This window comes from Eptesicus fuscus, chromosome 5, assembly GCF_027574615.1.
Source record: "Eptesicus fuscus isolate TK198812 chromosome 5, DD_ASM_mEF_20220401, whole genome shotgun sequence".
Classification (NCBI taxonomy): Eukaryota; Metazoa; Chordata; class Mammalia; order Chiroptera; family Vespertilionidae; genus Eptesicus; species Eptesicus fuscus.
In genome coordinates, this window is record NC_072477.1 from 19726225 (window position 1) to 19753395 (window position 27171).

The 27171-nt window shown below is 50.5% G+C and overlaps 1 protein-coding gene across 1 annotated transcript in view; it reads right to left on the reverse strand.

The window, feature by feature from the left end:
- ADCK1 (aarF domain containing kinase 1) overlaps positions 1-27171 on the reverse strand; it is a 105756-nt gene that overhangs the window by 44435 nt on the left and 34150 nt on the right. Inside the window, exon 4 of the mRNA XM_028141300.2 lies at positions 22595-22798. Within this exon, the coding sequence (XP_027997101.2) occupies positions 22595-22798 (204 nt within the window). The remainder of the gene's footprint in view (positions 1-22594; positions 22799-27171) is intronic.

A 27171-nucleotide genomic window follows, 5' to 3' on the forward strand; every position in this document is an offset into this window, starting at 1 on the left:
CCAATGTACATGCCCTTGACCGGAATCGAACCTGGGACCTTTCAGTCCGCAGGCTGCCACTCTATCCACTGAGCCAAACCGGTTTCGGCTAAATACTCCTGTTTTTGAGAGGTGGAGCCTATTTCTCATGCCTTGAGAGTGAGCTGGACTTCAAGACACACTCCTAACCAACAGCATCTGGAGGAAGTGATAGTGTCTGACTTCTGAGACTGTCACTATGACGTCCTCCTTGCTCCCTCTCAGATCACCTGCTCCAGGGGAAGCCAGCTGCCCTGTCAGGACACTGAGGCAGCCTGTGGAGAGTCCAGGTGATCGGGAACCAAGGCCGCCTGGCAACAGTGAGCCACCTTGGTAGCAGCTCCTCCTTCCCCACCCAGGCCTTCAGATGACACCGCTTCAGCCGACATCCTCACTGCACCCTCATGAGAGACTCTGAGCCAAAACCTTCCAGGGAGCCACTCCCAAATTCCTGACCCACACAAACTAAGAAGTCAAAAGTTTGTTGTTTTAAGATGCTAAGTTTTGGGGTCATTTGTTATGCAGCAATAGCTCATTAATACACCCCAAACATACCCATGCCAGGCCTCACAATCGCAGCATTCCTTTCTGCTGGGCCCAGAGATGCCTCAGAATCTCTTTCAACCTAATGCTCCAGGCAGCCACTAGCGTGAATGTATAAAATGAAACCAATGTGCCATTCCTTAGCTTCAGCCAGTCAACAAATACAGGGTGGGACAAAAGTAGCTTTACAGTTGTGAACATGTGAAACAGAGTTTATTCTTATATTGTTATTTATTAATTATTGTATTTTCTCCATACAAACAACTGTTAACCCACTTTGGCCCACCCTGTATTTACTGCAGGCTAGAAAATATCACATGCCAGAAACCATGCTGGTATGTGGGCCAACAAAACAGACACAGTCTCTGGCCAGGAGGAGACCTCAGTCCAGCAAAAAGCAACTACCTCTGAAAAACACACCTGCATTTCAGCAGGGCCTGCTAGAGACAGTGCCCCTGCCCACAGCTGCTTCGCCCAACCCCAAAGAGGCTCTCTAGCTAGGTAAGAGGGGACCTCCAATATCACCATGTAGACCCTGGGGGTACCCGGAAGAGGACAGGCACCCAAGTGTCTCTCCCTTTCCCCACCCCCCACCCCCGCTCCATAGCTGCCCTGCCTCAGGGTGGGAGTACTCCTATCCCCAGCTTCCCACAATAAAAATAACAAAAGAAACAGCTCAAGAACACGTAGACCTTGTCTTCCATGGAATCTGTTCTTTCTGAGGTTCAGAAAAATCGAACTGTCGGTTCTGCAGAGCTAAGAGGTATTGCTGCCCTGACTGGTGTGGCTCAGTGGATAGAGCGTCGGCCTGGGGACTGAAGGGTCCCAGGTTCGATTCCGGTCAAGGGCATATACCTTGGTTGCGGGCACATCCCCAGTAGGAGGTGTGCAGGAGGCAGCTGATCGATGTTTCTCTCTCATCGATGTTTCTAACTCTCTATCCCTCTCCCTTCCTCTCTGTAAAAAATCAATAAAATATATTTTTAAAAAAAAGAGGTATTGCTACTGCCAAGCTGGGAAGAAAGAATGAAGTGATAATGGCAGAACCTGAGGCCTTTTTGACAAGGGTGAACCCCAGAAATCACCAGTGTTCCTATTTAACACGGAGAGTGGCATAATGCTCAACTCTTACCAATTGGCTAAAGAGCCTCCAGGTACAGGACCTAATTGGTCACCTGACTCTGCCCAGGGCATCACAGGACAGATCGAGCTTCTCTCCTCCCATAAGAAGGTGACAAGCAGCTGACAAAAGGAGAAACAAGAAGCCGGGACCAGCCACACCCTCCGTTAGCTGTGGGCCCACCAGCTGGCCAAGAGAAGGGGCCTGAGAGGCAGTAAGGACAATGACTCCAATGCAAGCTCTTCGTCCAATGCCCAGGCTGAAATTCTGGCTCCAATGTGCACCAGTTCCAGCAGTTATATAGCCCCTCCTGACCTCAGTTTTCTCTTTATAAAATGGGAGTTTTAATACCAAGCTCACTGAGTTGTTGTATGAAACAACATACATAAAGTGTCTGGAGTACAGCTTATAGAAGACCCCAATAACTAGCAGGAGTAGTGGTGCCCCATCTGACGCCCCCAGGGAGAGATCAGAGTGGTACAATGACAAGAGCCCTGCACAGCCAGCAATTCTAGGCCCCCGGTTCTGCCCTGTCAGTGACCACCCTCATTGAGCCAGAGGCTGTGCCGGCCTCCTGACTGACACACCCACCTGCATTCCTCCCCCCTCTGACCCAGCCTCCACATACAGCTAAGGTGAATTTTCCAAACATAAGCTGATTATGTCACTTTTCTCTGCTTAAACCGCTTCACCAGCTTCCCAGTGACAAAATCTTTTACATGACCCACAGGGTCTGACCCTGCCCACCTCTCCTGCCCCATCTCTCCCCTCTGACCCCAGCTCTCTCTGCCTCTTCCTAACACCAGCACACTCCCTCCCTGCCTGCTGCAGGACCTTTGCACATGCTGTCTGCTCTGCCCAGAAGGTTCCCCTCTTTCCTCCTCATTCAGGTAACTCCTACTCATCCTTCAAATCATAGCTCAACTGACACCTCCTCAAAGAAGCCTCCCTGTGTACATTCCCAGAGTTCACATGTCCTCAAGAGCTGCACTTTGCCTGGTTTGTTTTTGCTTAATCTCCCTCTTCCCTTCTAGACTGTAGACTTCCATTTTTGCTCAGCATTGCATCCTAACACATAATTAACAAATGGAGGTGAGGTTCCACTTTCCCTAACCCAGTGGTCGGCAAACTCATTAGTCAACAGAGCCAAATATCAACAGTACAACGATTGAAATTTCTTTTGAGAGCCAAATTTTTTAAACTTAAACTTCTTCTAACGCCACTTCTTCAAAATAGACTCGCCCAGGCCGTGGTATTTTGTGGAAGAGCCTCACTCAAGGGGCCAAAGAGCCGCATGTGGCTCGCGAGCCACAGGTTGCCGACCACTGCCCTAACCTATTCTTGTTGAGGGACCTTGGGCCTTCCAGCTGGTCCCAGACGTGGCTGCCGTTACTTCAAGGTGGCCGAAGGGGCCTCCCTGGTGCTGGGCATGTCGACAGCTGTGGTTGGAGGGACTCTATGGAAATGTTGTGATAATAATGATTAATAAAAAGCAGATAAACACCCTGTGTGGCTGGCCAGCCTGGGAAGCCATCCATTAGATCTGTCATTCATTAGAGATGGGGGAGGGGGCAGTGCCCAGCTTAAGCAAACCTTCTGTAAATTGTAGGCTGCGGGCACTGACATTTGATAAATTATTCTTCATAATCCACCGTTGGCTGTCATAAATCTAATCTTTCAACATTCCTCATCTTAATAACTTGTGCAATCTCACAGGGTGACGTTGACTATGTCTCTGCCTGTGACAGAGATCTCTGGGGTAGAAGCAACCAGAGACCCCAGACAGTGCAGTGTGAAGCTGGGGACCCCCACAGCCAGGGCAGCCCAGGCAGATATCCCCTGGGTGATCAGAGTACAGAGGTCATGAGCCGTACTTGGAGCCATGAAGGCCTAGAGGTCAAGTTCACAGACAATGCCAGGGCAAAGAGACAAACAGGTGGTGCCAGGACTCAAACCTGGGGCAGAATGGGGCAGGCTAGCTCTATACCCTCCCTGTAAGCGTGCTCCCGTGAGGACCTACCACCTCTCCTTGAACTTGAGTTTGGGTTGGTATGAGGGATGCCAGGATATCTTTGTTCTGCCAAGCCTGAATGGTCAACCATGGGTAATTCCTTATAGATGCATGTTTGTTGCCCTTAGAGGGCTCTTATGTGATTCTCAACTTTTTTTTTGAAGTTAGGTAAAGGAGATATAACTGCCCCCATTTTAGAAAGAGGAACATATTTGCTAAAGGTCATTTATTTATTCATCTGTGTATCCAAATGTGTATTGAGTTACTAATATGTGCCAGGCACTGTGCTAGTCTCCTGGGGGCTCAACGGGGAGCAAATCCAAATTGGGTACAGCCACCACCCTCTGAGGTCACTACTAGATCATGAAGTTGCCAGTGAAGGGACAGGAATCAATCAAGTAACCACAGACAAATGTAAAATGGCCAACTGTGATACATGCTATGAATGGAGAGGTAGCTGGTACTGTGAAGAACCTGTGTTCAGAGGATTAAACCTGGGCAGGGAGGACTTCCCTGAAGAGGTGTCAAAGAGTTGAAATCTGAAGAGCAAGGAGCCAGTTACCTCACTGCAGAGATGAAGGACACGCCGTCCAGGCAGAAGGAACAGCTCACGTGAAGTATAAATGAAAGGAATAAGATAGGGCAACAGGAGAGAATCAGAAAGAAGATGCCTAGCAACTCCCAACCGAGATTCCAGGACGACTTGGGCTCTCCAGTCTCCCCCAGCGGAGGGCTCCTCACCCATAGCTCTGCCCATGGGGAGAAAGCCCGGCCACAGAGGCTTACAGCCATTTCTGGTGAGGTCCTGGAATTCTCAAACCTGATTAGCTCACCGTCACAAAACCCCAAAGGCCTTTTTGCAACAACCTTCAGATGTTCCTACACTCAAAAACATAGGAAGAAAGACAATAAAGCGTAAGCATCCTTTGCCATCAGGACAGGCTTCCTTATGTCCTGGGAGGTGGCAAGATACCACAAGCAAATGAGCATAGGCTATGTTCCCGTGCTTCAGAGCCCCACACGAGAGCTCAGGTACCAAAGCCCACAGTCTTTTTGCAACACCTGTACAGGTTTCCCTCAGTAAGAAGTTTTCCAGATGCAATTTGCAAGTGATAACAGCAGAGCCCAAAGATTTTTATATATATATTTTTATTGATTTCAGAGAGGAAGGAAGAAGAGAGAGATAAAAACATCAATGATGAGAATCATTGATCGGCTGCCTCCTACAGGCCCCCCACTGGGGATCGAGCCCGTAACCCAGGCATGTGCCCTGACCAGGAATCAAACCATGACCTCTTGGTTCACAGGTCAACACTCAACCCCTGAGCCACACTGGCCTGGCAAGGGCCTAGGGATTTTAAAGGGAGGTAAGCCCAGACTTCCTGGGTCTACTGGGAAGCTAATGCCCACATCTGGGGGGAAGCAGCCACATACTGGCTTGACCCAGCAAAGAGGACCAGTGGTTAAGAACTCCAGCGCCAGCGGCCCCACCTGCCAACGTCCAGGCATGTGGCAAACTACTTCTCTAATAATTACACCTACCTGGTAGGGGCCTTGCACATGTTAAAGGACATTAAGCATCTAGAGCAGAGGGCAGCCACCATCGCCCGGGAGCCAAATCCAGGCCACCGCTAAGAATGCTTTTCACATTTTTAAGTGTTTAAAACAATCAAAAGAATAGCATTTTGTGACATGTGAAATTATATGAAATGCAGTTTCCCTATCCATGAAGGAAGTTTTATTGGGACATAGCACGCTCATTCATCACCCGTGGTCCATACCTGCTCTCATCCTGCAGTGGCAGGGTTCAGCAGTTGTGACAGAGTGTGTGGTCTGCAAAACCTAAAATACTGACTATCTGGCCCTGTGGGAGGCAGAAAAATGCCCCCCTCGACGATGTCCATGTCCTTAACCCCAAAGGTGTGATTAAGGGAAGGCTCTGGAAATGGAGAGAGTACCCTGAATTAGCATGTGGGCCCAATGTAATCACAGGGTCCTTATCAAACGGAGGCAGGAAGGTCAGAGCAGAGATATGAGAAAGGAAGCAGAGGTGAAAGGGTGAGAGGGATGAAAAGGGGGTAGAGGGGGAGAGAAAGACAGAGAAAGAGAGGAAGAGGGAGGGAGGAAGCAAGAAAGAGAGCGAGAGTGGGACAGAAAGAGAGCTTTAAAGATTGCTCTGCTGGCTTTGATGATGAAGGAGGGGCCACAAGCTAAGGAATAGAGGCAAACGACCCTTTAATACAGTTCCTCATGTTGTGGTGACCCCCAACCATAAAATTATTTTTGTTGCTACTTCATAAGTGTAATTTTGCTACCGTTAATGAAGCGTAATGTAAATATCTGTGTTTTCCAATGGTCTTAGGCGACCCTGCTAGCGGTTCTCAACCTGTGGGTCATGACCCACAGGTTGAGAACCACTGCTGTAGAGAATTGTAATGTAAATATCTGTGTTTACATTATGGTTCTCAACAGAATCGCTGCTGTTGAGAACCGTAATGTAAATATCTGTGTTTTCCGATGGTCTTAGGCTCTACAGCAGTGGTTCTCAACCTGTGGGTCATGACCCACAGGTTGAGATCCGCTAGCAGGGTCGCCTAAGACCATCGGAAAACACAGATATTTACATTACGCTTCATTAACAGTAGCAAAATTACACTTATGAAGTAGCAACAAAAATAATTTTATGGTTGGGGGTCACCACAACATGAGGAACTGTATTAAAGGGTCGCGGCATTAGAAAGGTTGAGAACCACTGATCTAGAAGCTAGAAAAGGCCAGGACAGATATTCTCCCCTAGAGCCTCGAAGGAGTGCCGCCCAGCCAACACCTGAATTTTTTAACTCCTGACCCACAGAATGGGAAGGTAATAAATGTGTATTTTTTAAGGCACTAATTTTGTGGTAATTTGTTACAGCAGCAATAGGAACCTATTATAGGCCCTTCACAGGAAACGTTGGCTGACCCCTGTAGAGCATTAGTGTAACACTCCTAGTATATGTCTGTTTTTATGCTTTTGCTGTATTTCCCAGGGCAGTGGTGAGACTACAAAGCTGAGGAACAAGACAAGGGATGCACAAGCCGCGTGAGGAACACAGGACAAGTGTGAATCCCAAGATGTGGCACCAGGAAAGTATACCAGGCTTCCATTCTGCTGTGCCAGGTGACAACCCAGCACTGTCCCCGTTTCCCCTCCCAGGGTAAGAGATCCTTTGCTCCCCTGGCGGCCTCTGTCCAGCATTCCTTCCCAGCCCCCAGGTCAAATCCGAAAACCTGCTTGGCTGTAATGACCTCTGCCCCAGGGTCTCTTCCCCAGGAGCCCAGTTTCCTCTTAAACTTCACACAGAACCACCAGTCTCAGTTCACACACCAAAGACAGAAGAGCAGGAGGGCCATGAAGGACTTCTCAACGCAGAGATGGTGACACAGGTGACTGACTTGAAGGAGCTGCCCCAGCTCTTAAAGCAACAGTCTCTCCTTCTCCAAAGCCAGTTACAGGGACATGGACACACACACACACACACACACACACACACACACACACTCACTCACTCACTCCTGATGACTTCTTTAAATAACCAGAAACCAGGAACCCAATGGGGCTCCAGCCTACCATTGTTGAACCCCAAATTGCTCTGTCCCACGTGGACTCTCCAACCTTCTGTGACCACCAACCCACCCATCCTACTGGAAGGAGAGAGGGGGCCACTGTGCAAATTCCAGCCCTGTTAAAAAAAAAAAAAAATCCTTCCCCAAACTGCTAGCAGGATAAGCTGTTAGCACATTTGCCCCCACTTCCCCTTAGTGCTGTGCTCATTTCTGAGGTTGCCCCCCACTGTTCATGCCAGAAGCCTGGGAGTCAATCGTGGCACCTCCTTCTCCCTCAGCCCCTCCCCATTTAATTCGTTTTTGACCTTAGTCTCCAAAATACGTATGTCCACTCCTCACCTGAGCCACCGTCACCTCTTGCCTGGAGGACCACAAAGCCTGGTCATTGGTCTCCTGGTTCCACCCATTCCTGTATAAGCCACTGCAGCCTGGACACGCCGTTCTCTGTGTGGAACCTATTAGTGGCTGCAACCTGGATCTCCTGCACATGCCCGGTACCCTCTCCAGCCTCATCTTTCAGTGTCTCTCTGCCCTGCCACTGCCACCCCCTTTCTGTTCCACCCCGAGGCCTCCACATTCTCTCTTCCCTCTGCCTCCACATTCTCTCTTCCCTAACTATCCCCTGGTCTCAGCTTAACCACCACTTCCTCAGAAGGGCCACTCGGGCTGCCCCAAACTCAGAGCACCATATATTTTTCCCCAGGGCATTTATCACAAGCGTCACTAAATTTTCCTTGTTCTGATCGCTGGTGCAACATCTGCCATCCCCTACAACTAGATCATAAGCACCATGAGGGCAGCCTGGCTACCCCGTAACACCCAGGGCCACGCAACAGACGCTCAATAAACATCGGCTGAGTCAACACATGAATCAACAAGTGACTGGTGAGGTCCCAAAGGGAGAGAGGCTGCGGAGGCCCAGACACACAGGAGCCCCTGCCTGCAGGACAGCCAAGCTGTGCTCCCAGCCGAGCACCTGCCTCCACCTGGGCATAAGGTTCCATGCTTCCAGCTCCAGGCCCAGGAGGCACAGGCCCCTCTGGTCTCCCTCAAGTTCAGACACCTCCCTGCGGTGCCGCCTGCCAGCGATGACATCCTCGGCCTGCCTCCACCTCTCAGCTCAGGCACTCCACCTGCCCAGAATGCCCTCTCCGTGCCCTTCTGCTGCTTCCCCCGTCCACAGCCCTCGCATCTGCTCTGGTTTCCCCTCCTCCAGGAAGCCCTACTTGAGGATTCCCAAAAGCTATATAGCCCAAACCTCAGATGACTTTCTCTCACCTGACGTTGACCTCTTGTTGTCAACAGCCCATTCTGTACCTGAGATGCAAGCTCCTCGGAGATGTCAGTGTGTCATGAGTACGGCAGCCCACACAGTACTTCCCTCAGACTCTCCCACCCCATTCATACCACTCTGAGTAAGGGGACGGGGTGCTGGTCCCACCTCTGCCACCAACCAGCCTCTTTGGGTCTTAATTCCTCGCATGTAATAGGAGGGTGTTGGGGTACGTGACCCCTGACAGCCCTCCTAACTCTATGACCCTATAACTCTTACCTTCCATACCACACTCCCCAACTGCGCCCCAGCCCAGCCCAACTTTCCTCTATACACGTGTGCACCCACACATGCACACTCAAATCTGCATCAGCTTACCCTCCCTCGTGACAAACGCATGCTCACACACATGTACACACACTGGGACACTGGGAGTCACCTCCAGAGTGGCACAGGCCAGGCCACTGAGGGGCTCTCCTGGATACAGGGCCTCCCGCGGCAGAAATCACCAGGGGAGCCTGGCCTGGGATGCCGGCTTGTTCCCGAAGCTCCATGAATAAAGAAGCAGGCACAGCTGGCCTATTCATAATCAGCATAAAAAATTGATTAGCCCTTTCCAGATTAAACATTATTGTTTCAACGATGAACATAAATCAGGCCGACGTGGAGGGCCTGCCTCCCGCTGCTGCATCAGGGAGATAGCGAGTGGGGGCAGCGGAATAGAGGGGTTCCTCCCTGGAGAAGGACGCAGCGCTAAGAAGCTACGCAGGAGAGCGGACCACCCTCTGCCTCTTCACCAGCCCAGCCTGCGCCCACAGGGGGCAGCACCTTTCCCAGAGGTGAGATGGAGGAGAGCGCAGCAACCCACACTTCTAAAGAGCATCTCCCCGACCATCATCTCATTGGCTCTTAGGCAACCCAGGGCCAGGGCCAGCCCCGGGCGTAAGGGGAGGTGGCGGACTGGTATGATGTCAGAGGAAAGAACATGGCCCTCAGAGGCAGGTTGGGTCTCATAGGCCCATCACCATGGCCTTGAACCCGGCCCCTCCCCTCCGTAAAGCAGCCTCTGTAATTGAAGCATGTTCTTCTCTGTAGTCAGACAATACTCAGGTCCAGTTTCCAGCTGAGGCACTGTCTTGCTGTGTGATCCTGAATAAGTTACTCAGCATCTCTGTGTCTGTTTCTACATCTGGAAAAAAAAAAATGGGGAAAGGAATACCTACCGCACTGAGCTGTTATGAGGCCTTAATGAGACCTTGTGTTTGAAAACATCTAACTTGTTCTAGGGACACTTAGTAAATATTCAGTTCCTTGACCATCTGCCTGATCTGCCTCCCACCAGGAATGCGGGGCGAGGCCCTAAGCTGCAAGAGTGAAACTGTGAAAAGCACTGGGCTCCTTACAGAGAGCAATGGAAGGCAGGGGTCAGGAGCGCAGGTTCTGGACTCAGCCTGGCTTTTGCTCCTGACTCTGCCTTGTCCTATCTGTGTGACCTCAGGCATGTGACTCAGCCTCTCTGGCCATGGGTTGCTCCTCTGTAAAACAAGAATAATAGGACTTCCCCTCACAGGGCAGCTGTGAGGTTCATGGGAGATATGCCTACAAAGTAACGCCAGTGAGCGCAACCCTTAGCTCTTCCTCCTGCTCCATCAGCCTGACTCGCAATTCCCAGTATCTGCACCTGTAGCTGCAGGATTAACAGCCCTCAGGAACACGCTACACGAGGAGTTAGGAGGTTGGTGTATAAACACCCTACCTTCTCCCTTGGCCCTTGGGTGGGATCATTCTAAGGTGACTGTTTGGCACCATTTCCCCGTCGTCCACCTAGTGTTGGCAGCTAGTTTAAGACCACAGCCACCGGCAGCCTTCCGTCCCTGGACCACGTTCCCGGTTCCCCCCGGCAGCACCTGAGCATCCCACAAAATCACTGGAATCCTTGTCTGGAGCCGTCTTCTGGGAGAGCCCAACTAGGATGAGCACTTCTCCCGCCATGAGCACTCAGTCAAGGTTGGTAATCACGTTCACTGTAAAACAGGGCAGGCCTGGGACTCCTTCCATCATCGCTCCTACTCCAGCCCTCCCCAGTAAAGACAACCCTCTGGCTCACACGGAGAAGCATCAGAAACCACTGCCTTCGCATCCACTTGCCCACGCTGCCAACCCAGCCCTGAGCAGCCTGCAGGAGACCCACTCCCCTCTCCCTGCGCCAGGGAAGGAAGGCCACGAGTCCACTGAAGGAGATGAGGACCTGCTGCCCCTCTCGCAGTCCCTGAGGGCGTGGGGTCAGCTGTCAGGGCAGCTCCTTCAAGACCGGTGCTGTGCCATCTGTCCTTTGGTTTGTATCCAGCCTGAGACACTTGCTCTGAGCTCCAGGGGGATGGAAGACGAGAGGGAGGGGAGTGTGGGGGGAATTGGCCCTGCCCAGCTCCAGGAGACAGCTAAAAAAGGCTCCATTGCCCTAGCTGGTTTGGCTCAGTGGATAGAGCATCCGCCTTCAGACTGAAGGGTCTCAGGTTCGATTACAGTCAAGGGCACAGGTTGTGGGCTCGATCCCCAGTAGGGGGCATGCAGGAGGTGACCAATCAGTGATTCTCTATCATCATTGATGTTTCTATCTCTCTCTCCCTCTCCCTTCCTATCTGAAATTAATAAAAATATATTTTTTTAAAGATTTCCCACCCTAACCGGTTTGGCTCAGTGGATAGAGCGTCGGCCAGCGGACTAAAAGGTCCCAGGTTCGATTCCGGTCAAGGGCATGTACCTTGGTTGCGGGCACATCCCCAGTAGGGAGTGTGCAGGAGGCAGCTGATTGATGTTTCTCTCTCATCAATGTTTCTAACTATCTATCCCTCTCACTTCCTCTCTGTAAAAAACCAATAAAATATATTTTTAAAAATAAATAAATAAAATAAAATAAAAAAGATTTCCCTTTTTAAAAAAAAAAGGTCTCCATCTGCCAGGTATGGATGATAACAAGAAGCTCCTCGCACGGCTCCTGCCTTGGGCCCCTCCATCCATCATGCATTGTTGGCTGACTGTGCCCAAAATGTCTATTCTTCAGTCATGGGGGCTTGTACACACATGCTCATAGGATTAGCTGATCTGACTTAATACTATCTCTTAGGCCCGGAGCCTGTGGTGACTCCCTAAAGCTTGCTCATCAAAGCCCACTGCCTATAGCCAGGCTATTGCCCCCCAGAGACCAGCCTCAGCTAGCAGCTGCCTGGCAGGAGGGGTGGGGACTTAGGCAACAGAGCTCAAAACCAGTTCTGTTTCTTTTAGCTGTGTGAATTTGGCTGTTACTTAACCTCTCAGGCCTCTGCTTCCTCACTTGGAAAACTGGGATGGTAAAATCTACCAACCCTGCAGAATTATGGTAAGAGTTAGAAACAATATCTGTAAAACATCCAGCAACGTGTACTACAAGCAAGCACCAAATAAACAGAAACTGTAACATTATTATCCACTGACATGAACAAGGATGGTTTTTCTGCCTTACTCATCTTTATGCCTTTTTCTGCCTTGCTGCTTCCCACCACATCCCAACTCTAACTGTGGGGACTACATGAGAGGGGTCCCATCTCCTCATGCTGGTCTGAGAATGGACAGCTGTACGTGTTCCCCAGGGCTGCCATAACAAACTGCCACTTACTGGGTGGCTTCAAACAACAGAAATGTACTGTCTCGTGGTTCCGGGGGCTGCAAGTCTGGAATCGAGGTGTTGGCAGGCCTGTGACCTCTGAAGGTCTGGGATTTGCTATCCACCGGGCACTGCACTTTCAATGAGTTACACCTTTCCATCCTCGTCACAGTCCTATCAATGCAAAGGTCCTATTATCATGCCAGTTTAGAGATGAGGGAACTATGGCTCAGAAAGAACTAATAATACAGTTAGAATGTGGTAGCATTTGGGTTTGGTGCAAGGCTCTCTTACTCCAAGCCCATTGTATAACCTTCACGCCATACTGCCTCAGAAATGTTCCCTTCGCTCCTTCTGGAAGCCAGACCCTGCCCTTGCCCTTAGCCCATAGTTTTGAGCAGTGGTCGGCAAAGTCATTAGTCAACAGAGCCAAATATCAACAGTTACAACGATTGAAATTTCTTTTGAGAGCCAAATTTTTTAAACTTCAACTTCTTCTAACGCCACTTCTTCAAAATAGACTCGCCCAGGCCGTGGTATTTTGTGGAAGAGCCACACTCAAGGGGCCAAAGAGCCGCATGTGGCTCATGAGCCACAGTTTGCCGACCACGGGTTTAGAGAGTCCCAGACATGCCCTCACATGGCCTTCCACAGGCTCCTATGAGAATGCCCCAGGGAACGATGCAACCAAGACCTGGGCAGGGCTGGCTCCTGAGGACTTTAGGCCCATAAAACCTCAATGTCCCGCATCGGTGCCTGTAACAATCCATTACTGAGCAACTTGCGTGCCGGGCCCTGTGCGGTGCTCTGAGGGAACCCAGGATGGGTGGGCGGAGACCTGCCATCCTGAGAACATAAACTGAGCATTGAGAAAACCAAAAAGCCAGGCTGAAGCAAGAGGACCAGCCATGGGTCAAGCCCAGTGCTCGGGATTCCCAGTCCCGCCTGGCCAGGAGGTCAGGGAAGGCTGCGAGGGGACAGGGGCTCAAAGGAGCTCATCAATTCAATTCAGCCACATTCATTAACATCTACCACGTGCAGAGCCCACACTACGAACCACAGGGGATTCAAGATGAGGAAGCAACCAACCTCAGTGCATGAGAGCTGCAGCAGGGGACAGAAGTGCCCGGGACACGAAAGAGCCATTAATCCTCCCTGGGGTCGTGAGGGGCCAGGAGAGACAAAGTTATCAGAAATGGTCCCTCAGTTTCCCATTTGTAAGAGAATAGTGCTGAGACCGGTTTGGCTCAGTGGATAGAGCGTCGGCCTATGGACTGAAGGGTCCCAGGTTCGATTCCGGTCAAGGGCATGTACCTTGGTTGCGGGCACATCCCCAGTAGGAGGTGAGCAGGAAGCAGCTGATCAATGTCTCTCTCTCATCGATGTTTCTAACTCTCTATCCCTCTTCCTTCCTCTCTGTAAAAAATCAATAAAATATACTTTAAAAAAAAAAAAAGAGAGAGAATAGTGCCTATTACAGAGGGTTTTAGTGAGAAGCTGATTCATGTGAAACTTTAAACAGGGCCCGACACCTGGCAAGCATTCAGAGTGTGCATGTGTTGTTGTCGTTAGACCTGGAGTTTAAAAAATGAGAAAGAGTCCAGCCAGTGTGGCTCAGTGGTTGATCATTAACCTATGAACCAGGAGGTCACAGTTTGATTCCCAGTGAGGGCATGTGGCCAGTAGGGGGCGTGCAGGAGGCAGCTGACCAAAGATTCTCTCTCATCATTGTTTCTATTTCTCTCTCCCTCTTCCTTCCTCTCCTAAATCAATAAATAAATATTTTTATTTTTATTTTTTAAAGATGAAAAGACATCTTATGAGCAAAGAAGGGAAGCAAGTTCATGGAGTGAAGTCCTGTGCAGCCAGGGTGGCACTGAGTGACGAGTGGAAAAGGCACGAGGCTGCAAAGAAAGTGGGAGCAGCTCCAGGTCACTCTCTGGGTGTCTATTCCACAGGCACAATGGAGGTGCACCTGAAGCTGTGCAGATCCATCCAGAAGCCACAGAGCACTTGATAGAAGGGGACTCAGAGACTGGAGCAGGAGCCTCACAGGGCAGGGGGTGCAGAGCCTGAGGGAGGGCAGCATTCAGGGTGGGGCTGGGCCAGGCGGGTCTGGGGAAGAACCAGTGGCCACGGGCCTCAGTCTCCTCCAGTGACTAATGCTTCCTGCCATCCATCTCCACTCCTTAACTTACCATTTATGGCCAAAATCGCTCTCTCATAATTGATTAAAATCTCCTTTTGATGTTTGGCATTACTGGGGAGAAGTTGTTTTTTCATTCTTCATTATGTTTTTAATATAAATGTATTTTTTATTGAGAACTGCTGGGAAGGCCGGATGAGGCCAAGTCGGGAGGGAGGGTCATCTCTCTCCCTCATCCCCAGGCCTGCCACACAGCTTTGTGGCCACAGGCTCCTCCTGTTCCCAAAACACTCACAAGGTAGCCTTTTCGGGAACTCTCTAGAGCAGTGGTCGGCAAATTGCCGCTCGCGAGCCACATGCGGCTCTTTGGCCCCTTGAGTGTGGCTCTTCCACAAAATACCACGTGCGGGTGCACATGTACAGTGCGATTGAAACTTCGTGGCCCATGCACAGAAGTCGGTTTTCGGCTCTCAAAAAAAATTCCAATCATTGTACTGTTGATATTTGGCTCTGTTGACTAATGAGTTTGCCGACCACTGCTCTAGAGAGACAAAGAAACTGGGTGCCAGAGCAAGCAAGGGTGCTGAGGATCAAAGGAAGCAAATCCACAGACAGCTGAAGCCCTTGAGGAGGTCCTCAGCCCAGGCCAGTGGGGCAGCCCGGGGGGAGGTGGGGGGGGGTTGTTGGGAAGGGTGAGCCAGCCTGTACCAGGCCCTTTCCAGTGTTGGGAGAATGGGGATCCTCGGGGACTGGCAGAGTGCCTGACACAGGGGAGGGCTCAATAGATATTTGTGAGTGCATAAGGGAAGAAAGCAACAAGGATTGTGAGGGCTTGGAGACACCTGTTGTCATGGGCAGGGAAAGTGTTCTGCTAGCCACAGGCCCCATGGGTGGAACTGGCCCCTCTGCCCTAAGCACTTTCCTAGCCCTAGTCCAACCCAGGGCATGTTCATCCCTGCTTATGCCCCACCCCCAGCTCCTCCAGGACAAGGGAAGCTGAGAGCAGCTGCCACCCAGCAAGTGAGAACGGCTGGGTGGGTCCTGACATAGCACAGCCACCATGACCCTGGGCACCCAGGGCTCTTCCTCCACCCTCTCCTCCATGGAGTCAGGCCTGGGAACCAAGAACACAAAGCAGATGGACCTCTGGAAACCACAGATGTCAAAACTGCTTGGAGGAGCTGCCAGCAGCCCCCCAAGATGAGGATTATGGGAAGGAAGCAGGAATGTCCAGAAGTCAGGGGACCTTCCAGGGAAGCCTATGGAGGTTTCTAACAGTGGAAGGGAAGGGGCTGCCACTGGATGGAACGCTGGGAGGGGAAGAACATCAGGGAGGGGAAGAGAAAGGAGGATGGTTCTGGCAAAATAGTAGTATCTGGAACAGAGAACCGAACCAGGTATCAGAAAACCTGGTTAAAGACCCAACTCTACCGTTTATAGTCTCTCAGAACCTTCGTTCCTCCCACAGCAAAAAGCATCCTACATAAGACAGAAATAATGGCTAATGTTGCTCTATGTGCTCCACATTCATTAATTTATTTAACCCCTGCCGCAGGTGCGGTTATTATCCCAATCTTACAAATGAGGAAACTGAGACAGAAGATAAGAAACATCCCCAAGGTCACAAAGCTAATAAAGCAACAAGCAGTTTGGCTCCTGCCCATCTCAGAGGGTCAATATGAATGTCACGTGGACGCGGGACCAAGGATACAAATGTGTAGTCCTGACCAAGGGCTGTGTGGGGAACCATGAAGGTTAATGTTATGTACGGACTTGGCTGGGTCACAGTGCCCAGATATTTGGTCAAACGTGATTCAGCTGTTTCTATAAGATGTTTTTGGATGTGATTTACATGTAAATCCGTGGACTTTGAAAAAAGCAGATTGCCTTCCATAATGTGGGTGGGCCTCATCCAATTAACTGAAGGCCTGAATAGAACCCAAAACTGACCTCCTGGAGCAAGAGGGAATTCTGCCAGCAGACAGCCCTCGGACTTGAAGGGCAACATCAGCTCTTCCTGAGTCTCCAGGCTGATGGCCCACTCTGAAGCCTTGACTTGCCAGCCTTCATAAGTGTATTCTTTAAAATCAATCAGTCAATCTCTCTCTCCCTTTGCTTATTTATCACACACACACACACACACACACACACACACACACACACACCCTGTTGGTTCTTGTTTCTCTAAAAGAATGAAATACAGCTCTGGTAGAGCTGCCACAGCCTGGAGGAAGGGATGCCCAGAGGGGCCACCTTCTCCTAGTTCTCACAAAGTTCTCAAGCAGAGGCCCTGTGCGCAGACCTGCAGAGATGATTAGGGTCGTCCCAGAGTTTGCCATCACTATCTATGCCAGGGGTGAGGAATGTCTGGCCCTCGAAAACATTTGGTCAGGCCCTGCCAAGGCATCAAGAGTGAGTTAATTAAATGGCTGACCAAATATAGCAGGCTAATTTTTAAGTTGATAATTTTGTATGACCTACAAATGATGTTATAAATATCCAAATGGCCCTTGGCAGGAAAAAGGTTCCCCACCCCTGCTCTATGCCTGCCACCCTGTCCCCTGGCCCCGAGGCCTCCACCAAAGTCCCTGCTCCAGTCTCTGCACTGCCCCCACCCAGTGCTCCCACCACCAGGAGCCCCTTGCACAGGCCAGGTGGCCTCCTGTCACACCTCCCACCGTCCACCTTTGCTCCTGCTAGTCCTGATGCCATGAGTGTCTTCTCTGCCACCCCGCCAAGCTTGATAAACAATTGGTGTTCTTGAAGGAAGAGCTTCTTTTTGTCTTTTCTAAACTTTTGCTTATACCTTGACTGAAACAAGACAAAAATGTCAGCCTCCACCTGTACCTACAGGTTCATATGAAACATCAGGGTGTGCAGTCTGAAGCATGGTAGTTCTCTTCTGCATTTTCATAGCCATCCCGGTCAAATAATGCATCAAGAATACTGAGCCCTACAACACCCAGCACTGCCCTTGGGTAGTATTGGAAGTTACAAAACAAGGTCAAGTCTAGATCCCCACCCCATGGGAGCTCAGGGGTAAAAGACTAAGGAAACATGTTTCAGAGTACACAAGTCAAAACCTGATATCCCACCACTAGTACAAGCAGTGCCCCTAACAAAGATATTTTTATGTCCTACTCCAGTAGCTGACCTCATTTCCTTGGGTTTTTTCATAGAATTTCAAAGCTCGAAAGAACCTTATCTGATACAACTATATTCCAGAACAATAAGCAAAACTGAGTCATTTACTAAAATGTATTGTAGTGATATTGGACTTTCTGTATGTGCTGGGGAAGAAGGAAAGAAGGAGGGATATGTTGTCCCATGACCAAAGAAAACTGTACCGGTGCAGTCGACAATTCCATCATCTCTTCCTAAATCCCCCTGTGACTCCCATCCCCAAGCTCTCCACCAAACCACAAACCTCCCGCCTCCACCTTCCCCACCTATGAAGGATGAGCTCATCTCCCATATTACTAAATCTGTCCCACTCCATCCTACTTAGCTCAGATCCTTCTCCAAGTCTTCCTCTTCCTCGGTCTCACGTTACGAAAAGAACATTCAAAGACCCTTCATAATGTGACTTCAGCCCCAACTTTGCAACCTCAGCTCCACAAATTCTAGTCAACAAGACCATTCGCCATGCACTCTGTGTGCTTTATGCTTTCCAGTGCCTGCACCTTTGCTTAGCCCATCTCATTAATCATTACTCAGTAATCCTCTCCTCCATCTCCTCTGGTCTCACCCATCCTTGAGAGCCTGGGTCAGATGGCCACCTGCTCCAGAAAGCCTCCATCCACCCAAATGTAATCTCTCTCCCTCTTCTTGTCCCATTCCTACTCCCCCTCCACACACACACTCTCCCTCTCTCTCCTGCAAACTCCATGGGTACTTACATGGCCAGGTATTACAGTGATGAATGTACTTCTCAATGACCCCAGACTACAGGGGACAGAAGTAGGTCCTGGCTGTACCCACAGCTTTCAGTACTGTGTCCTTTTCACTAAATGCCAGTTGCTTGTATAACAAAGAGAGACAAGAAATGGAAGAATGAAGGGAAAGGTGTTGAACCACAGAACTACAGGCTGAGTCTGGATGGGGACCTCAGAAGATGCCTAACCCAGAGAGAGAAGGTGTAAGGATGGGTAGAACTCTACCAGGCCTTCCAGCTCAGAGCCAAAGGCCTCATGACTTAGGCCTGTGTCTGTCCCACTCAGGGTGCAGAGGTGTCGGCCTGCGCTCCTTCCACAGCATGGACCATGCCCAGGAGTAGAAAGAACCTGAGTCTCATCCACCCGTCAGGGCTCCCCGCAGCAAGGGAAGGCCCAGGTCCTAAACACCCCTCCCTGATTCTCAGGCTCAGGCGCCATCTGCTGGCCAAGGTCAGCACTGCACCTGGACCCGCAGCCCCAAGGGCAGTCAGGGCACCAAGCCTGAGGCCATCCCCAACCCACTCCATACCCAGGTCACTTTTGAGGCTGCAGAAACGACCCCACCTCCTAGAGTTTGGGCTCCTGATTGCTTCCCAGAACCCGTCCATCCAAATGTATGCCTAACATTCAAAAGAAAAAGAAAAAAGTAAGATTCTTTCTGGTAACACTAGCTGAGAAACTTCTAAGACACACACACGCAAACACATAGAAAACTGATTTCCAAAAGGATTTCTGCCAAACAGTTTTGTTACATAGAAGACAGAGCATTGGCCTGGGTATCAGAAGATCTGAGGTCTTGTTATGGCTCACAGGCCTCTCCCTTAGCTGTGTTGTTCCTGCCCCCCAGCCACACACTTCCTGCCCACGCCAATCCTTGTGCCAGGATGGTATCCCCTCACTTGCCCTCACCTCTACACTGCTGGCACTGGCTACAGCCCAGGGACTTGGACTGATCCAGAACCGACTCTAAATCATACAACCTCACTCTCACCCCCCACTCCCAAGTCGGGACACCTCTCAGGGCCAGCCCTATCCGCCTTGGACAGGGATTGGTCTGAGAGCACTAGTGACCCTTTAAGGTCGCTGCTAATGGGAGGGTCCCCAAGAGGCATAGCTGTGACCAACCAGCCTAGAGCCACCCGCCCTTCTTTCCAGTCTGAGATCTAGGGATGCTACGCTGTCTTTGAGTTCCAGGTAACCTCAGAGCTCATCCAAGGACTCCAGATCAGCTTCCATTAACTACGCTCCTGAAACCAGGGAGGAAATGGACCTTCCCACTGAGGGTCCCAGGGCAGTCATGGAGCCCAAGGTCAGTGGGGCCGCTCCAACATCTTCCTGGGGGAAGAGCTGCTCCCTGAGAAGTGTCACAGGAGGGGCTGAGGAGGAGGGAAGTGCAAAGTGAGTGACTTTCCCCGCCCTCCACCCCCACACCCACCTACCCTGCTCCCCGCACAGCCCCTTTCCCCTCCCTCCACCCACAGACTGAGAAAGTGTGTCACAGGGAACAAATGCCATCTTCCCGGGTGGGAAGAGGAGGAGGAATGGGAGGGAAGGCTTTGATTGTGTGCCTGTGGGGGCCGGGGTAAGAAACCAGAGGTTTCTTAGCTTCCCAGCTGTGAGGGACGCCCCCACAGAACCGTGACCTTGTCATCAGCTGCCCTTTCTCTGAGGGCTCAAGACAACCCATGGGGCAGAGCCACAGGCAACCACGCTCAGGACTACTTGACCAGGTGGCTTGGAGAAGAGGCCCTGAAGATGCAGGTGACATCTTCCAACCCCAAACATCCTTTGGCCGGCTGGGTGGGACCACTATGACTGCTGGCACCCCAAACTTCTCATCTCGCTCCATCATGGCTTAGAGAGAGCCACTGACCTGCTCTAGCCTCCCTCCTGTCCCTCATTCATCCATTGGTTTATTAAACAAACACTAGCACCTACTATACACCAGATACTGTTCTGGTGCTGTAGGTACAGGGTAAAGGACCATCAGGGTCTTTATCCACAGACAAGTAGACCTCCAAGGGTTAATCTGCTAGCTTTCCTCCCTCGCAGCCACCCGCACTGAGCTGCCACATGCCAGCAATGATGCTCTTCACACTGTTATTACAGTGATTTATTTAGTTTTAATTTGGGGGTGAATCTCGTGCTATAGGAAGCAGGAAGCCAAGAGTCTTTGCAAGAAGCAAAGCCATGCATGAGCCTCCCCGGTGCCAATCCTGTCCCCTCTCCCTTGGGTCCCTCCATCCTAACCCTGCTCCTCCCAGCCTGCAGCCCGCTCCTGACTCCAGCCCTAAATTGGGTTTCACCTTCGCTCAATCTCCCCCATGTTCCTCAGTGGGAAAGAAATCCAAAAGGTTTCTATGCTCCCCCTCCTGTGTGATCCAGGCCCCCTCTAGGCCAGTGGGACATCTTTGGCTGGATGCTGGGCATCCGATACCAGCTCTACATTCAGGGACAAATAGCCAGGCCAGCTCCAGGCAGACCAAAGAAATGGAACAGTTGGTCTTTATGAAGCCTCTGCCCCGACTCTCCATCCCGAGTAGCCTGAGGAAGCTGTCCCTCATTCATCCAATGGTTCATTAAATGAACAATGGCACCCACTGTACACCAGATACTGTTCTATAGATACAGAATAAAAGGACCATAAGAATCTCCTCCCCAAAGACTTTAGTGCCTGCAGTGGAACCTCCTAGATATAACTAACCACAAGGTGCACGAGTAGAGGAAGCAAAGTTGTGCAGAGATCACAGACGATTTCACAGGAGAGCTGGGCTTTGGTCAGGATACTCAGCACTGTGCTGGCATTTGGCAGATGGGAGGATAGATGATGAATTGTCTAGAAACACAGGGAGAGGATGGGGTAAGACATTGCAGGCAGACAGAAGACCATGCATAGGCACTGAGGGCTAAGGGTACACGGTAGGTCTGAGTAATAACTAGCATTTGTCGAGCACTTGCTCCAGGTCAGGGATGGCACTAAAGCACTTTATATTCATTACCACGTCTAATCCTCACAACAACCCTATGAGGAGAACACACTCTCCCATCTTGCAGATGAGAAAAGTGAGGAGCCAGATAAATAATTTGTGCATGGTCCACACTCCTGGCTCTAGAGCCCAAACTCTAAAGCCACTGTGCCTGACCCAGACATAGTCATGAAACGGATGGGCAAGTTGAAAGTGGGTGGGGTGGACCTGGCAAATGGGAGGCATCAAAGGCTGTAAACTCATCTCAGGAAAGGTATTAGCTGCTCGGGGCTTGACTTTAAGATTATTTTGCTCAGAAAAAAATTCTGTAAGACCCAGAGGATTCTCTATCAAAGAGGAGAATTGCAAACAGAGTAATAGGTGAGGGCGAAGAGGAAGTTTTTTTAGTAGAGATATCTGAGGTACCCTACACAATTTGTAGGGCTGGGCCTGACCCACAGCTCAGCAACCTGCAGACAGCTGCTCAAGCCCCTCCCTGTCCCTAGAAGCAAGACGACCAGAACAGGCCAGCGAGGGCCCGTGCCACTGTGCCCAGTTCAGGGTCCACACATCCTGCAGATCACTAGCATGAGTCCAAAGGAATGTGATCTGGGCTGTGGACAGAGGGACCCTTTGCCCCTTTCTCTGTTGCTCTAAGCGTCAGAATAAAAGATCAGAAAAGTGAGGTTGGAGGAGGCAGGTTTTAGCCCTTAGGAAGAAGAACGTTTATAATTAGAGATGACTAACAAAAGAAGAGACCACCAAGGGCAGCAGATGAGAGAATGAGCTTCCCATTGCTGGAGGTAATCAAGCAGAGGCTGATGGCTGCCTGCCAAAGATGTTCCGGGAAAGACAATGCATCGAATGATTTGGACAGCCCACTGACAGGATTATAGAGCAATATGCTGGCATCACGTATTAAAGTGCCCTTGGACATTTTACCTTAGCACCTAAGCCTCCATCCCTCATCTGCAAAATGGAATTAATGGCAGTACCTACCTCATAAGTTTGCGTGAGAATTAAGTGAGATAGTGCATGGAACGAACACAGCACAGGTGTTGGCACATGAGAAACCCTCAATAGTTGATAGATATTATTAGGTTGAACCAATCATATTAGGCTGCAGTAGAATATCACTTCTTTCATATGGTCCGACTAATATTTTTTACTGAGAAACACTGGTTCCTTCTAACCTCTTTGATCTGAGCACTGAAAGCTGCGTGAAGTGTGGCTCCGCACTAGTAGTGGGTCCTCAGCACCTGGCAGCGAGAATCTGCCAGGGCCTTTTCAAAAGCATACCGTCCCAGGGCCCAGCCCTCCTGGCAGAGGCAGGTACCTCCTTGCCCAGGTCCTCGCGGATGACCTGGCTGACCTCTTGCATGCTGCTCTTCGGGGCCTGGCTGTGCAGCACCTTCAGTGTGCTGGTGTACTCCTGAGGCAGCAGGTAGTCCAAGGCTGCCAGGTGCTGGCCCACCTTGATGAAGGTGCCCCGGTTGGCACAGCAGAGCTCACAGAGACGCCGGGCAGAACGGAGGTGCACCTGCAGGGAGACAGGCCAAGACCAGAGAGGTGTGAGTGCACCCTGTCCAGTGGGCATTGACCCTCTTGTCCCTCTGCTTGGGAACCCTGATTTATCCTCAGAACATACACACACACACACACACACACACACACACCTTCATTCACCTCTCCTTTCAGTGTTCTCCTTCAGTCATGGTACCCAGAGCAGTCAATTACAACCTCATACCAAAGCTGGCCTTTTCATATGGCTGGATGCTTCCGATCTCCTTTCCATCAAACTTACCTGGTCTGGACCCCACTCCCTCAGAAATGAGTGTTTGTTCAAGGCTTTTAGCCAAATCTCATCTACTAATGATTCATTCAAGAGTACATTACCACCCAACCCTCAGACATATTAATAATACTATCTGTATGGAGACCTATAATTTATAAAACATAGTCATATACATTATTTCATTTCATTCTTACAGCAGCTCAGGGAGGCAGGTACTGGTATCTTTAAAGATAAGAAACTCAGATGGTTTGCTTATCAAGAAGTAACTAATAAAATTTTTTTAAGTCTAGAAAACACTCCAAACCTAGAACTCTTTCACTCGGCAAACTTTTGCAGTGATCTCATATTAACTGGAGCAAAAAGTTTCCTGGCACATGAAGCAGGCTGCTGGGCAGGTTGTCTAGGACAGGGCAACCTTAACTTGCAACCTGATGCCCACCTGTCCTTCCAGAGTTGGGAGGGGGATATCAGCCCCCAGGGTGTGCATCCCCAGTCATCACCCAGCTCAGCTGAGGGTCTGGGAGCTCTGAGGGCCCTGCCTTCCTGAAACTACAGCTTCTGAGGTAGGGTGGGGCCATGAGCACACACAGAAGGCAAGGGAATCCAGTGCCCTGTGGGAACCCTGTACCTCTTCTGCCCATGAAGTCAACCAAGAGAGGGTAACCATCTATGATGGACTCACCCTTTCTTAAGTACTATGAAAGATGCTGACATAATTAAGTACATATTGGAGGCAATGAACCACATGAAGAGTTAAATAACAGTGGGCAAGAAACATGGAAGAAATGTTGAAAAATCCCATATAATTAGTTGCCAAGTGAACCATACAGAAAACTATTACTTTAGAAATTAAGAAGAGAATACTATAGCCCTGAACATCCTCATCCCAGCAGCCAGGAAGCCTATCTGCCCCCTCCCACCACAGCAGAGCAGATGCCACAGACTCCAGGCAGGGGCAGGACATCCTTAGGTCCTGAGGGACTCCCACTGCTGGCTCTGCTGGACACCTCTGCCTCCCACCCCAATGTACTCTCAGGGAACCCTGTGCACATGACTCCATTCCCCTGGGCAGAATCCTCCAGCCTTTCTGTGGATACTAATCCAAGCTGGGCCATGGAGGAGCTTCTTTTGCAAACAGGAGATTATAGGGAGAAGAGAATTAAGGATTGAGAGCATACTCTAGATGAATTAAAGGATTGTGAGGTATGGGATAGGTATATATATATATATATATATATATATATATATATATTAGGAGCCCATTTGCAGGAAGAATCCTGCAAGCGGCCACTGCGGCCGTGCGCACTGCCGCTGCCGCGCATTCGTTGCTGCCACCACCGCATCCACCACCGTTGCGGCTGCCGCTGCCGCCCGCCCCGCCCCACCCCGCCCGCACTTTCCCTCTGGCAGCCACCTTGCTTTCTGCTTTTCCTCCCTCTTCCTTCTAAGTTGTCTTCAGTCTTCACTCCTCCCTCCCTCAGCGTATGCAAATTAACCGCCATCTTTGTTGGGTAATTTGCATACTCGCCCTGATTGGCTGGTGGGCGTGGCTTGGGCGTAGCAAATGTGCAGTCAATTTGCATATTACCCTTTTATTAGATAGGATATATATGTGTGTGTGTATTTTTTATTTTTTTTTTATTGACTTCTTAGACACGGAGGAAGAGAGAGGGAGAGAGAAAGAAAGATGGATGTGAGAGTAAAACATCGATAGGCTGCCTCCTGCACACCCCCTCCTGGGGATCAAGCTGGCAACCCGGGCATGTGCCCTGACCAGGAATCAAACCAGCAACCTTTTGGTACATGGGACAATGCCCAACCAACTAAGCCACGCTGGCCAGGGTTCTTTTTTAAGAATTTGGAATAGGCCCGGCCAGCGTGACTCAGTGGTTGAGCACCTGCCCTGACCTGGTTGCAGTTGATCCCCAGTAGAGGGCATTCAGGAGGCAACCGATGGATGATTCTCTCTCATCATTGATGTTTCTATCTCTCTCTCTCCCTCTCCCTTCCTCTCTCTGGAATCAATAAAAACATATTAAAAGAATTTGGAACATACTAGTAAGGTCAGTAGTACTATGGCTGGCCAAGGCCACACTCAAACCCTTGTTCTAATGAAGCAAGAAAGAAGGTTAATACAGTCAAACACGGAACTGGGCATATCCTCACAACACAAGGTTCCAGGTTGTTATAAACAAACTAGAGGCCTGGTGCATGAGTTTGTGCACCAGTGGAGTCCCTCAGCCTGGCCTGCAGGATCGGGCCAAAACCAGCTCTCTGACATCCCCTGAGGCAGGTTGTCTGGGTCCTGGATTGCAAGAGGGCGCAGGCCAGGCCGAGGGACCCCACCAGTGCATGACCAGGGCCGGGAAGGGATGCGGGAGGTTGGCCAGCTGGGGAGGGACTGTGGGAAGGCTCCAGGGCATGTCCAGCCATCTCGCTCAGTCCCAATCAGCCGGACCCCAGCAGCAAGCTAACCTACCGGTTGGAGCATCTATCCTCTGGTGGTCAGTGCACATCACAGTGAGCAGTTGAGCAACCTTAGCATATCATTAGCATATTACACTTTGATTGATTGAATGGCCAACCGGTCGACCGGACACTTAGCATATTAGGCTTTTATTACATAGGATGACTTTTTGCAGCTCAAGTAATTGTCCCCCAATTCCAACCCAGCGGAGGAGAGGTCACATTATTCAACAGGAGAATATGAGGTGGCCAGAAAGGCATCCACAACCCATTCATTCAAAAGCAAGGTATGACCAGAGCCCAGGTCCAGCCAGATGCTCCGGTGAGGCTGCCCTGGCACCCAGCAGCCACCCCCACCCTAAGGAGGCCCACTCAGCCCCCACTCAAAGCTGTTCCAGGGTCAATGCCAAATGGAAGCAGAGGATTGGAAAATAGGGTAAGGACACACACCCCTGTTGCCTCCCCTTGCAGTAAAGACACCAACCATTGTGCACTCACTGGGACTTACAGCAGGCTAAGTGCTGTGCCCTCTACCACAGGGGAGACCCGACAGACACATGGCAGTGGGATCCACTGCGAGAGCTCACGGATGAAAGGCCCAAAAGGGCTGGAATCAGAGGAAAGGCTTGGCTCCCGAGGGGAAGCGTGGTATGTGCCACTCATGAACAGATGCCTCTCAGCTCCAAATCTACCCTCTTTGCCCTGAATTGTGACAATGGAGCAGGACCCTGTGTCATTTCTCCTGTCAGATGGTGGCTTTTGGGCTTTGTCAACAGGGGCTCTGGGTGGCCAGTGGAGGCCACAACAGAGCATGGAGTCTCCCTTGCTGGTCCCAATGTGCCCTCTTCAGCACAACAGCCAGCAGGTCAGTTGCTTGGGAGTGCCCACTTCAGTGGCCCTCACAGACCAGCCATCCCCAATAAATTTCTTCCCCACCTCGTGGGCCCCTCCCATGGACCAGCTCAGACCCACACCCTCCAGCGAGTGTTCTGACTACCCAGCAGGCCTCTCCTGCACATAAGCTCCAGCCAATTTCTCCGCCACCAGGCAGGCTGCCCCCATGGGCCACGCCTTCCACCACATCTCCTCACCACCCAGGCAGCTCAGCCTTGCAGGTGGGAAGCCCTGGGCTGAGTCTTCAGTTTTGTCCTGGTTCACTACCCTTGACCCTAGAGGGAGCAGCTGCTCTGTGCGTTTGCTACTTCTGTACCCTTAGAATCTTCTTTTACTCCTTTTAGGAGTAAATTACCTTTTACTAGTTAATGATCCTTTTTATTAAATTTTCCCCATTCAAATTATTGGCATGACTAGACTCTGGCTTATATAAAAGGTTAGCCCCTGAAATTGAATTTGAATAGATTAGGGTAAAAAGGGGGGGCATTTCAGAATGAGAGAACATAACCACATGCATCTGTGTGTGTATTCATGTGTATGATGTGTGCGTTTGTGGGCATGTGTGTGGGTTTGTGCGTAAGGATGTGGGTGCATGCATGTGTATGTGGGTGCATGTGTGCATGCATGTGTGTTTGTGTACCTGTGCGCGTGTGTATTGAGCACTTCTACCTTTTTCTTTTGACAATGCACATCTGCATTTGTCTGCCTTCGGCAGCCCTCAGAAAACATCAGTGTCACCCTGCAAGCCTTCCCACCAG